This window comes from Anabrus simplex, chromosome 5 (genome assembly GCF_040414725.1).
Source record: "Anabrus simplex isolate iqAnaSimp1 chromosome 5, ASM4041472v1, whole genome shotgun sequence".
Classification (NCBI taxonomy): domain Eukaryota; kingdom Metazoa; phylum Arthropoda; class Insecta; order Orthoptera; family Tettigoniidae; genus Anabrus; species Anabrus simplex.
Genome location: NC_090269.1, coordinates 358,595,813 through 358,609,766, shown reverse-complemented (window position 1 = coordinate 358,609,766; position 13,954 = coordinate 358,595,813). Strand labels below are relative to the sequence as shown.

General features: G+C 38.5%; 1 protein-coding gene across 1 annotated transcript in view; it reads left to right on the top strand.

Moving 5' to 3' along the window:
• The window catches only part of LOC136874116 (serine hydroxymethyltransferase, mitochondrial), a 104,098-nt gene that overhangs the window by 55,243 nt on the left and 34,901 nt on the right, over positions 1 to 13,954 (top strand). The window contains exons 4-5 of the mRNA XM_067147672.2: positions 292 to 492; positions 11,805 to 12,009. Coding sequence (XP_067003773.2) covers positions 292 to 492; positions 11,805 to 12,009 — 406 coding nt within the window. The remainder of the gene's footprint in view (positions 1 to 291; positions 493 to 11,804; positions 12,010 to 13,954) is intronic.

Below are 13,954 nucleotides of genomic sequence, written 5' to 3'. Positions count from 1 at the left end.
CTATCTATCTATCTATCTATCTATCGACTGATCTGTTTTGTGACAGTTAGTTCCAGGAGTGTCTCAGGACATGTTTGGCTCTCCTGGTGCAGTTCTTTCTATGTGATGCTCATGGGTGACTTACCACATCTTGCTGTTGGATGATGCAGAATACTGCATGCCTCCAATGAGGCGAGACAAGATTTACAGATTCTTTTAAGCTGTTCACCTGATAAATGATTTTATTAAACATATCATTTATTATATAGTTCTAATGGTGTATACATTTCCATTGTCGTTCTTATTCATTAGGTATTATGGAGGAACCGAGGTGATTGACAAAATTGAGCTCTTGTGCCAAAAGAGGGCTCTTGAAGCTTTCTCACTGAATCCTAGTAAATGGGGTGTCAATGTTCAGCCTCTCTCAGGTTCACCAGCAAACTTCGCAACCTACACAGCACTGATGAAGCCTCATGATCGCATCATGGGCTTGGATTTACCTCATGGTGGCCAGTAAGTACTTGTATAAATGAACAAGAGTGACACATTGTTATGCTAAATTTACATACAGTATGTAGTTATTTAGTCTGAAGTATATTATACTTGAAGATTCATAATGTGAATTATGACTAGTCTTCTGAATGTGTAAAGGATTTCTATGAAAACATGATTTTCCATTATCTTAAAATTAATATTTTCCTTAGCAGTGTTGCATTAATTTTTTAATTAATATGTTCATAACATTCCATGTTATTTGAATTAAGATACCTTTTAGTAATTAATTAAATCCAAGGGTTCTCCACTTTGGAGCATGGATTGACGGCTGTGGGGTCCCTAGCTGAGTGTGATTTACTTCCACTTACTAGTGCCAGTCTCCTCACTTTCATTTACCTCTCCAACCTCTGTTGGTCAACTCTTGTTCTCTTCATACCCTGAGGTTATTTTTTGGGTTTGTGAGGCCTAGCGAGTCTTTCATTTTCATGTCATTTGTAACCCTTTCCTTTTTTTTGTCAGTTCCTTTATTCTTTGAAGGATCAGAGCTCTTTCTTTTGCTTTTCTTGTGCCATTTATAAAGTGCGTGGCTTTATTATTAAAAGAAAATATTTAGATAGCTGTGTGCGGCATTAAGTAGTCGCTGCACAGTAAAATGGAGAAGGGAACAGTTTGAGCACCACATGGAAGGTCTGACTCTCTATTTCTCACAACTTGCTGCTACCAAGAAAATGCTTGTTTTGGGTGTTCTGGTCTATATCAGAGAGTGTGGGAATTTTCCACCCTCTGCTCTGGTTAAAATTCTGCATGTGGTTGGTTGATTAGTTCTGTCGTTCTGAAAGGGTGACATGTGCAAACTGGGGGGGTATTATTATTATTATTAGCGTATGATGTGTACATCAATAAGTTAGTAAAATAACCACCTAATCGATACTTTATTATTGCCTCAGGCAAAATTGAATATAAATTAGCACTTACAGGACATGTTTCGACAACTTAGTGGTCCTCTTCAGCTGTATAAAGAAAGAATTGAAAAGAAAAAACATTAGGACAATAAGCACAAATAATAAATGTTCTTTGGAGACTCCTTTGTTTAAAAATGGAGGTCATCAGAACAGGACATCTTGCCTCTCGTTCTTGTTTGGAAAAGATGTTTATTCTGCGCTGTCTAGAGGGTTTGTCTTTGAGCGCGACCTGGTGAAGTAACGATGTGACACAGTCTGACAGTTCATGCAAAGCTCTGGAGAGAAGGGAAGTAGAGTTTTGTCGTCATCTAAGATATCATGTGAGGGAGGAGGGAGATTGGGCTGTGCTTCTGCGATGTCGTGTTTGATTATATCTCTTGTCCGTTTTGTCTGTTTTATGTCTACCCATTCCAAGTATTTACTAATGTTTTCGTATAAGATGTTTTTTGCTCATTGTATTTGTTAAGATTCTCTTCACTGTTTTCTAATTTATCAAGAACGATGTGGATGTTTTCCAGGTTGTTCATTAGATTTCCTTTATTTATCATACAGATAATTTGAAGGTCTTGTCTGATATTGGTGAATTTGTGGTTGGACTCTTTCATTTGGGATCCCATGGCAGAGAATCTTTTGTATTTTTCAGCCTTGACGTGTTCTTGATATCTAATTAAGAAGTTCCTTCCAGATTGTCCCACGTAAGTTTTTTTTTTACATCAAGTTAGCTTATAAATACCAGATTCCTGGAATTCGTCATCTTTAAGTTTATTAGCTTTATTGTGACTAAAGAACCTATGTTTCGTGTTGTTGTTGGTCGTGCTCAAAGACAAACCCTCTAGACAGCGCAGAATAAACATCTTTTCTAAATAAGAACGAGAGGCAAGATGTCCTGTTCTGATGACCTCCATTTTTAAACAAAGGAGTCTCCAAAGAACTTTTATTATTTGTGCTTATTGTCCTAAAGTTTTTTCTTCTCAATTCTTTCTTTATACAGCTGAAGAGGACCACTAAGTGGTCGAAACATGTCCTGTAAGTGCTAATTTATATTAAATTTTGCCTCAGGCAATAATAAAGTATCGATTAGGTGGTTATGTTACTAACTTCTTGATTATATTCATCGATACGGTCATGAAATGGACAACTTGTAATGTGATGTGTACATGACAATCAAAATATACAAACATAATATAAAATATACAGGTTGATGACAACATCAGGACTTCACTTTTATATTTTAATATTCAAATTTTTAATCCATGTAATCACTTCTGGTGTTACTTCAAAAAATTCCTCCACAGAAGCAGGAAATGCACGTAGGGGGCACTCTTAAACTATGTGCTTGATAGACTGCGCTTGAGCACCACAGTCACAACAGGGAGGGGTTAATATCTTAGACGTGAAAGTTAGTGTCCCTCACAGGAATTCTACAGGGCAGCCTCGCATCTTTGATGATTTAATTTAGTCACAATAGCGCTGAGAAGCTATGTATTTTGTTTTGGGAGCCGGCAAACTTACCATATATATTTGTAATGTAAAATTCATGTCATCGTATTTTTCTCCACTTGCCTGTTTCCTTGTAGAATGGTACTAGTCCACTGTATAATGGAATTTTAACTCCTATGCACCCGTAAGTGGACTGGTACGCGCTCAAGCGGCTGGGCCAGGACTCCACAAGCGGACTGGTACGCCAGGATGCAAGGTCGCATATTGGAGACATTTGTGACATCTGTTGGCTTTTTCCGGAAACATTTCTAATTGAAATCTGTTCTTGGTGTCTCAGAGTGTCACCAGAGTACTCTGGTATGCTTCTTTGGCAAAGAGAATTGATTAAAATATCGATTGAGAAATCTGTATTCTGTTGTTGACAAGATGACTGAGAAGGAAGTTGCTTGCTCGCGCGAAATGCTCAGTAATTACAAGTTGTCTATTTCATGGCCGTATCGATGAATATAATCAAGAAGTTAGTAAAATAACCACCTAATCGATACTTTATTATTGCCTCAGGCAAAATTAAATATAAAATTAGCACTTACAGGACATGTTTCGAGCACTTAGTGGTCCTCTTCAGCTGTATAAAGAAAGAATTGAGAAGAAAAAACATTAGGACAATAAGCACAAATAATAAAAGTTCTTTGGAGACTCCTTTGTTTAAAAATGGAGGTCATCAGAACAGGACATCTTGCCTCTCATTCTTGTTTAGAAAAGATGTTTATTCTGCGCTGTCTAGAGGGTTTGTCTTTGAGCACGACCAACAACAACACGAAACATAGGTTCTTTAGTCACAATAAAGCTAATAAACTTAAAGATGATGAATTCCAGGAATCTGGTATTTATAAGCTAACTTGATGTAAAAAAAACTTACGTGGGACAATCTGGAAGGAACTTCTTAATTAGATATCAAGAACACGTCAAGGCTGAAAAATACAAAAGATTCTCTGCCATGGGATCCCAAATGAAAGAGTCCAACCACAAATTCACCAATATCAGACAAGACCTTCAAATTATCTGTATGATAAATAAAGGAAATCTAATGAACAACCTGGAAAACATCCACATCGTTCTTGATAAATTAGAAAACAGTGAAGAGAATCTTAACAAAAACAGCGAGCAAAAAAACATCTTATACGAGAACATTAGTAAATACTTGGAATGGGTAGACATAAAACAGACAAAACGGACAAGAGATATAATCAAACACGACATCGCAGAAGCACAGCCCAATCTCCCTCCTCCCTCACGTGATATCTTAGATGACGACAAAACTCTACTTCCCTTCTCTCCAGAGCTTTGCATGAACTGTCAGACTCTGTCACATCGTTACTTCACCAGGTTGCGCTCAAAGACAAACCCTCTAGACAGCGCAGAATAAACATCTTTTCCAAACAAGAACGAGAGGCAAGATGTCCTGTTCTGATGACCTCCATTTTTAAACAAAGGAGTCTCCAAAGAACATTTATTATTTGTGCTTATTGTCGTAATGTTTTTTCTTCTCAATTCTTTCTTTATACAGCTGAAGAGGACCACTAAGTTGTCGAAACATGTCCTGTAAGTGCTAATTTATATTCAATTTTGCCTGAGGCAATAATAAAGTATCAATTAGGTGGTTATTTTACTAACTTATTGATGTACACATCATACGCTAATAATAATAATAATACCCCCCAGTTTGCACATGTCACCCTTTCAGAACGACAGAACTAATCAACCAACCACATGCAGAATTTTAACCAGAGCAGAGGGTAGAAAATTCCCACACTCTCTGATATAGACCAGAACACCCAAAAACAAGCATTTTCTTGGTATCAGCAAGTTGTGAGAAATAAAGAGTCAGACCTTCCATGTGGTGCTCAAACTGTTCCCTTCTCCATTTTACTGTGCAGCGACTACTTAATGCTGCACACAGCTATCTAAATATTTTCTTTTAATAATAAAGCAATGCACTATATAAATGGCACAAGAAAAACAAAAGAAAGAGCTCTTTCTTCTCAATTCTTTCTTTATACAGCTGAAGAGGACCACTAAGTGCTCGAAACATGTCCTGTAAGTGCTAATTTTATATTTAATTTTGCCTGAGGCAATAATAAAGTATCGAATAGGTGGTTATTTTACTAACTTCTTGATGCTCAGTAATAACGAAATTCAAAGCATATTTGATGTTTTAGGCTCTGATTTCAGCAGTGTTAGTGAGGAAGAAGTTATTAGTGATCCTGTGCATGAATGAACACGAAATATATCACCAGTGATCTTTCGCGTAGTAATATTGTACGACATGGAATGCCGAATGAACTTTCTCCCGTCCGTCAAGATCTGATTGCGACTGCCGGATTTGAACCTACGATCTTGGTACCTGGATGTGAACATTTTACCAATGATCCTCAGACTTAATAATAATAATAATAATAATAATAATAATAATAATAATAATAATAATAATAATAATAATAATAATAATAATACACCGAGTGAGACATACGGCTGTAAGTTCATATTTGGGATATAGGTTTGAATCTCACCATTCGCTTACTTGTGATTTTCCCATTAGTTCCTTATTTCCAAATCAGGCAAATGTTAAGCTCATGTCGTATTGGTTTCTGATTATTTTCTTATTTCAAAATCAGGCGAATGTTAGGCTCGTGTCGTATAATTAAGGTCATAACACACACTAAAGAACTTCCGAGGTGAGATAATGAAAAATTTAATATTTCAAAGGGATTATTTTATGTGTTATATTTCTGTATTGTTCTGTTTTTTGTGTCATGAGCAATAGTGTGGAATTTTTCAATAATATAAGACAGGTCCCGTGATAATACACGCAGTTTTAACCGAAACTTGCAACACCCAGGTTGCATAAAAAAGTTGGCGGATTCCTAGCGATGTCAGAGCAAAGGGCGGGTGGGTGCATATGAGTTAAATTCCAGGTTTAGGGTTTTGCTATCTACTATGTAAACTGTAAATTTGACTGTCTAACCTTTGCTGGCTCTGGTAGAAAGGGTCTAGCCCTCTGTATAACAGAATCTTAAATTCCACAGTAGGTCAAGTCGTAGATGGTGCCACATCACTGCACGCATCCATATATGTAATGGTACTTCCTGGTGATGTTTTCAGAATCCCCTTGATGTTCTTTTAAATTAATACCTTTTGCTAAACTATCTACCTTTCTTAAATCATTAATTTATTGCAATTTAAAATACATTTTTAATGATAATATTTTAAGCTAGATGGCAATTTGTATCAGTAGGGACATCATGCAGGTTCTGAGGGCAGGACCATGAACCCAAGTGTATGTGTGCGCTCCCATAGTTAAGTAGTTCCTTTTGAGAATTTTAATATTTCATAAATTTTGTATTTTAAAGGTAGGCCAAAATTTTCCATGTTGAAATGTAATATGTACAGGTAAGATACCTTGTTCTTCTTTAATGTTTTGACCTTTATAAGTTTGTGATAGTTGAGCTGTGATTCAGCTTGTGATATTAAGGTGTACTAATTATCCATAGTAACTCTGCGAACAGATCCAGAAACTGGCTGAACTAGCCGCTCAACTAAGCTTTTGCCACTGTTATCAACCTTATAAGGCCCTTCAGGTGGTTTGCCTACATATACTTCCATATTGTAGGTATAAAATGTTGTGGCATCTGCCAAGGAAAATACTTTGATGCCGTACTTTTCTGGCTTATTTGCAATATATTGCATGACAGAACAACAACCCAAAAGCCCTCTAACATCTCATCAGTTTTGAGATATACATAAATTAATAATAATTCATGCATCTAGATACAAAGTCCTCGAAAATCTTCCTGATGTGTCTTAGCTTGTCAACTTTGATCCTATCACTTTGATCATTTATTTCAAATCTGAGTACACATAAGATAAACTGAAATCTTGTTCTGGACATTGTAAGAAAAAAAACCTTCAACACCAGTTCCTCCTGTAGTCCACTGGTCCCTCAGGTTAAAATGTCTTGATTTGTGTACACCTGCCAAATACAGAAGACCAATCACAGCCTTTCTTTCTAACATGGTTGTGTTGGCAGCATCACATTAGCTATAGTTAGGCCACTTTTTTTCAATCCATAAATTGGTACACTATACGTTACAGTTTTGTCATGTATCTCGTTATGTAAATAGGAGCTGCCAGGCTTCTAAGGACTACCTCTTATATAGCACCTGGTAAGTGAGAAACATCCCACCTTGTTTTACTGTCCTTACCAATCAAATATGGTACTTGACCAGACACTGTAGAAGGAATGTCTGTTTCATGTTGAGGTTCACCATACTCCTCTGTTTCTGTATTATGTGCATTTTCACCTCCTCTGCGAACCACGTGACCTTGCCGCGGTGGGGAGGCTTGCGTGTCCCAATGATGCAGATAGCCGAGCCGCAGGTGCAACCATATCGGATGGGTATCTGTTGAGAGACCAGACTAACGAATGGTTCATCGAAAGGGGGGTAGCAGCCTTTCGGTAGTTGCAAGTGTGGCAGGCTAGATGATTGACTGATACGGCCTTGTAATAATACTCAACATGGCTTAGCTGTGTTGATACTGCTACACGGCTGAAAGCAACGGGAAACTACAGCCGTAACTACCTCCCGAGGACATGCAGCTCCCTCTGTATGAATGATGTACTGATGATGGCTTCCTCCCGGGTAAAATATTCCGGAGGTAAACTAGTCCCCCATTCGGATCTCCGGGTGGGGACTACACGAGAGGGGGCGATCATCAGGAAGATGGATACTGACATTCTGCGAGTTGGAGCGTGGAATGTTAGAAGTTTGAATCGTTGTGGTAGGTTAGAGAATCTGAAAAGGGAGATGGATAGGCTAAAGTTAGATGTAGTTGGTATAAGTGAAGTGCGTTGGCAGGAAGAACAAGATTTTTGGTCAGGCGACTACCGAATTATCAACACAAAATCAAACAGGGGAAATGCAGGAGTTGCTTTAATAATGAATAAGAAAATAGGGCAGCGGGTAAGCTACTATGACCAGCATAGTGAAAGAATTATTGTCGGCAAGGTAGACACCAAACCAATGCCCACCACAGTCATGCAGGTCTATATGCCTACTAGTTCAGCGGATGATGAAGAAATCGAAAGAATATATGAGGAGATAGAAGATTTAATACAATATGTAAAAGGTGACGAGAATCTAATTGTGGTGGGAGACTGGAATGCAGTGGTAGGCCAAGGAAGAGAAAGAAGTACAGTAGGAGAATTTGGATTGGGACAAAGGAACAAAAGAGGAAGTCGGCTGGTTGAATTCTGCACTGATCATAATTTAGTCCTTGCCAATACTTGGTTCAAACACCACAAATGACGGCTATATACGTGGACGAGACCTGGAGACACTGGAAGGTATCAAATAGACTTCATTATGATTAGACAGAGATTCAGAAACCAGGTGTTGGACTGCAAAACCTTCCCAGGAGCAGACGTGGACTCTGACCACAACTTGTTGGTCATGAAATGCCATCTGAAGTTGAAGAAATTGAAGAAAGGAAAGAATGCAAAAAGATGGGATCTAGACAAGTTGAAAGAAAAGAGTGTGAGGGATTGTTTCAAGGAACATGTTGCAAAAGGACTAAATGAAAAGGCTGAAGGAAACACTATAGAGGAAGAGTGGAGATTCATGAAAAATGAAGTCAGCAGGGCTGCTGAAGAAATGTTAGGAAGGAAGAAAAGATCAACTAAAAATCAGTGGATAACTCAGGAGATACTAGACCTGATTGATGAACGACGAAAATACAAGAATCGAAACCGACTTTCAACCTATTAGGTCGTGTTACGCACATTTAGTACGTGTTGAAGAGATGTTAAGTACAGAGCAACTGACGCAAAATCGGGAGGTTGTGGGTTTGTATCCCAGTGGTGTCTGGTTGGCCATTTTTGTTCTGTACTTAACATCTCTTCAACACGTACTAAATGTACGTAACACGACCTAATAGGTTGAAAGTCGGTTTCGATTACAATGCGGTCGTGAAAATTCAATATTCATTAAAATACAAGAATGCTAGAAACGAAGAGGACAGAAAAGAATACAGGCGATTAAAGAATCAAGTGGATAGAAGGTGCAAGGTAGCTAAGGAAGAATGGCTGAAGGAGAAGTGCAAGGATGTCGAAGGCTGTATGGTCCTGGGAAAGGTAGATGCTGCATACAGGAATATCAAGGAAACCTTTGGAGAAAGGAAATCTAGGTGTATGAATATTAAGAGCTCAGATGGAAAGCCACTTCTAGGGAAAGAAGAAAAAGCAGAAAGATGGCAGGAGCATATCCAACAGTTGTATAAAGGTAAAGATGTAGATAATTTGGTTCTGGAACAAGAAGAGGCTGTTGATGCTGAAGAAATGGGAGACCCAGTTTTGAGGTCAGAGTTTGACAGAGCTGTGAGTGACCTAAATAGGAACAAGGCACCTGGAATTGATGACATTCCCTCGGAATTACTGACTGCCTTAGGAGAAACCAGCATGGTAAGGTTATTTCATTTAGTGTGCAAGATGTATGAGACAGGAGAAGTCCCATCCGATTTTCGGCAGAATGTTGTTATACCTATTCCTAAGAAAGCCGGTGCTGACAGGTGTGAAAACTACCGCACCATTAGTTTAGTATCTCATGTCTGCAAAATTTTAACACGTATTATTTACAGAAGAATGGAAAAACAAGTTGAAGCTGAGTTGGGAGAAGGTCAATTTGGCTTCAGAAGAAATGTAGGAACACGTGAAGCAATCCTGACTTTACGTCTGATCTTAGAGGATCGAATCAAGAAGGACAAGCCCACATACATGGCATTTGTAGATCTAGAAAAGGCATTCGACAATGTTGATTGGACCAAGCTATTTATGATTCTGAACATGATAGGGATCAGATACCGAGAACGAAGAATTATCTACAATCTGTATAAAAATCAGTCTGCAGTGATAAGAATCGAGGGCTTTGAAAAAGAAGCAGCAATCCAGAAAGGAGTGAGGCAAGGCTGCAGTTTGTCCCCTCTCCTTTTCAAGGTTTAAATAGAACAGGCAGTAAAGGAAATCAAGGAGAAATTTGGAAAGGGAATCACAGTCCAAGGAGAGGAAATCAAAACCTTGAGATTTGCCGATGATATTGTTATTTTATCTGAGACTGCAGAAGATCTTGAAGTTGCTGAATGGTATGGATGAAGTCTTGGGTAAGGAGTACAAGATGAAAATAAGTCCAAAACAAAAGTAATGGAGTGCAGTCAAACGAAGGCAGGTGTTGCAGGAAATATTAAATTAGGAAATGAAGTCTTAAAGGAAGTAAATGAATATTGTTACTTGGGTAGTAAAATAACTAACGATGGCAGAAGTAAGGAGGACATAAAATGCAGACTAGCACAAGCAAGGAACAGCTTTCTTAAGAAAAGAAATTTGCTCACTTCAAACATTGATATCGGAATTAGAAAGATGTTTTTGAAGATTTTCGTGTGGAGCGTGGCATTGTATGGAAGTGAAACATGGACGATAACTAGCTCAGAAAGAAAGAGAATAGAAGCTTTTGAAATGTGGTGTTACAGAAGAATGCTGAAGGTGAGATGGATAGATCGAATCACGAATGAAGAGATACTGAATCGAATTGGTGAGAGGAGATCATTTTGGCTAAATTTGAAAGAAGAGTTAGAATGATAGGACACATCGTAAGACATCCAGGACTTGTTCAGTCGGTTTTTGAAGGAAGTGTAGTGGGTAAGAACGGTAGGGGTAGACCAAGGTATGAATATGACAAGCAGATTAGAGCAGATGTAGGATGCAATAGTTATGTAGAAATGAAAAGGTTAGCACAGGATAGGGTGGCATGGAGAGCTGCATCAAACCAGTCTATGGACTGATGACTCAAACAACAACACGTGCATTTTCAATCACTGAATCATTCCCTAACAGATGCTCATCATCAGAAGGCACACAATCAGTATCATCTTCATAAAACAAATAGCGTCTCACAGTGATATGAAGAGCATGGTTCACAGATTCTTCTTTTTCTACACTCCAGATAAGTTGATCAATATTACTGCTTAGGATCCATGTCTTCAGTAAGGATAAATAAAACAATCTGCAGTATATTTAGACTCATATGCACACAACACAAACAAAAGAACACAGCAAAACACAATACTCACTCATGCGCATGAAAGAAAAGACTGCAACTTATGTCAAGTTCAGAGTTTCCTTGTCCAGACAACAGTGGACACTAAATTTAAATTAATTACTACTGCCCCATTAATGGTACAAACTTGCACACTCCTGAACAATTGTTTAAACCCATCCCATAGGCTATTTGCATTTTTATTTACCATTTCCCACCAATCATAATTACTTTTTAAGAACTCCCTCATACCTGTCTTATTAACCATATGGTACTGCCCATTATACCTATTTTTACAACGTTTATTTCTATCACATATTTTACTACAATAAAAGCAGCTTTGTAATCACGTATACCTCCTATCACTTCATTTTCTCTATAGAGCTCATCATATTTTATGAGCATAATATATAAAATATCTTGTGTTAAAAGCCCCTCATGACCACATGTATATTTGAGGCTGCAAGTGTGCAGTGTAGGAGCCTAAGCACTTCTACCAACTGTGCATTGTTACTGCAATAACAATTAAAGTACGGTACAGTAAATGACATTAGTTCCAGAAGCCTCATTCATATTTGATCCTCTTCCCTAAAATAATGGTGATGTAAAATCACTTGATCTAGTACTTCTGGCATTTTATGTAGGCTTATGTTCTTATTGTTCTAGCTATACTAATAAAAACTAACTCCATTTTTAGTGATACACCAACATTATATTTTAAAAGGATTAAACTTCAGGTAAAAAATGAGTGGGTATTTGACTGATTCATTATTTTTTGTTTCAGTTTAACTCATGGTTTTATGACAGATACCAAGAGAGTGTCAGCTACATCTCTATATTTTGAATCAATGCCATATCGACTGAACGAAAAGACTGGGCTCATTGACTATGACCGTCTCCATGAGAATGCCGTTCTTTTTCGACCTAAAGTAATCATCGCAGGTACCTCAGCTTATTCAAGACTGCTCGATTACAAACGTTTTCGAGAGGTATGAATAATTGTTTCAGATTTTGTGATAGAAATATTTCAAATAATGAAGTCATGATATGTTAACAACCTGCCTAGATCAGGCAAATATGGAAAGAATCTTCCAAATACATACAAGGTGTATCCATGATGATATTACGAACTTTCAGGGATGATGGAGGACTGTAAATGGATCAATTTGAGATAAGGAACCATTTTCAGAAATTATCAAGTCAAAAGTTAAGCAAAATTCTACTCATTTATGTCCGTTTGCCTGCACAAGTTTCACCAGCTGCTCCATTTACAACAAATGTTTGAAATGGTGTCCCCCTGCATCAGTGCAGGCATGGCATCATTGTGCAAAGTTCTGTCATACCTGTTCAAATATCCCCAGTGTCGTTACAACAGTGTTGAAGACAGCAAGAATTCTTGCCAAGAGACCATCTTCAATCTTGACAGGTTTCTCGTACACGAGGCCTTTCACATGGCCCATAAGAAGAAATCAAGTGGGGGTGAGATCAGGTGAACAAGCAGGCCACGAAACAGAACCTCCTCTTCCTATCCACTTTGCAGGGAATATCTGATCCAGGTGTTCACAAACCCTCAGTCCAAAGTGAGGTGGGGATCCATCATACTGGAACCACCGCTGACAAAGGGCAAGTGGGATGTGTTCCAGGAACGTGCGTAGTACATCTCTGAACACCACTGTGTATACTGCTGCATTTCGGAAGAAGAAATGGGCCTACTACATAATAATTGACAATGCCTGCCCACACGTTGACTGCAAGTTTGTGCTGATGGCTCTTCACAACTGTAGCGTGGGGATTCTCATCAGCCCAAACATGACTATTGTGACTATTTAGCATTCCGCCTCTGGTGAAACAGGCTTCATCTGTGAAAAGCACATATGCAGGAAAGTGAGGATCGACTGCAAGGCACTGCAAGACCCATTGGCTGAACACGACTCAAGGTGCGAGGTCAGCAGGACTCAAAGCCTGCACTTTCTGTGGATGGTAGGGGTGTAGCCGCGTTTCACATAATACTCGCCATATGTGAAACATTCATTTCACGTGCATCTGCTCAATTTCTGATTGCAGGCGCCTCATCTACACGAGTAAGCACTGCATCTTCTAAGCCGGGAGTCCATGTAATTCGTTGTCCTCCTCAGTCATTGTACTGTGGTACCAATTGCCCTGTTTCATTTAATCGTTGGAACAGTCGTGGAAACATGGTGTGAGCTGGATGTCTTCTACGTGGATATTTGGTCCTGTGCAACCGTTCGGCTTCTCTGCTGCTTCCATTTGCTTGTCCATACACAAACACCATATTTGCAAGTTCCATAACCAGGTACAACTCCATTTGGATATGGCTGATCAACATACCACTTCAGCCCGTAAACACAGACTGAAGCCTACAGTATAGACATCGCACATTGATCACGTTAGTACACAGTATGCCATCTGCATTGGAGTCGTTATTATCCTAGCCTCTTCTGCTCGTCAGCATTGTTTCCCCTATTGTACTTTTAGCACATGTAGTATACAGTGCAGTCGGAGGTATCAGATCGAATTTTGCTTTAACTTTTGACTGCCGGGTGCAGTGGTGTAGTGGATACGGCGTTAGTCTACTAACCCCAAGTTAACGGGTTCAAACCAGACTGAGGTCGGTGGTTTTTAAGGGTATTTAAAGGTGATAACCCCATTTAAATGAATAAACTTCATTGTTTGTCCGTATTGAACCAAGATTACAACTTTTATTATAATTTGGGTCCACCTTATTCAATACATAAAAATTGTAATTACAACATATATTTCAATCAGTACTAGTTTCGACGTCCCACTGCGTCATCATCAGCCGATATAATTTTGTAGAAAAATTGACAATCATATAAGTTTATCAACGTCAAATTGATCACAGTCCAAAACCATATAATAATAACATGAAACTGTGTTAAAAATATACTGTCT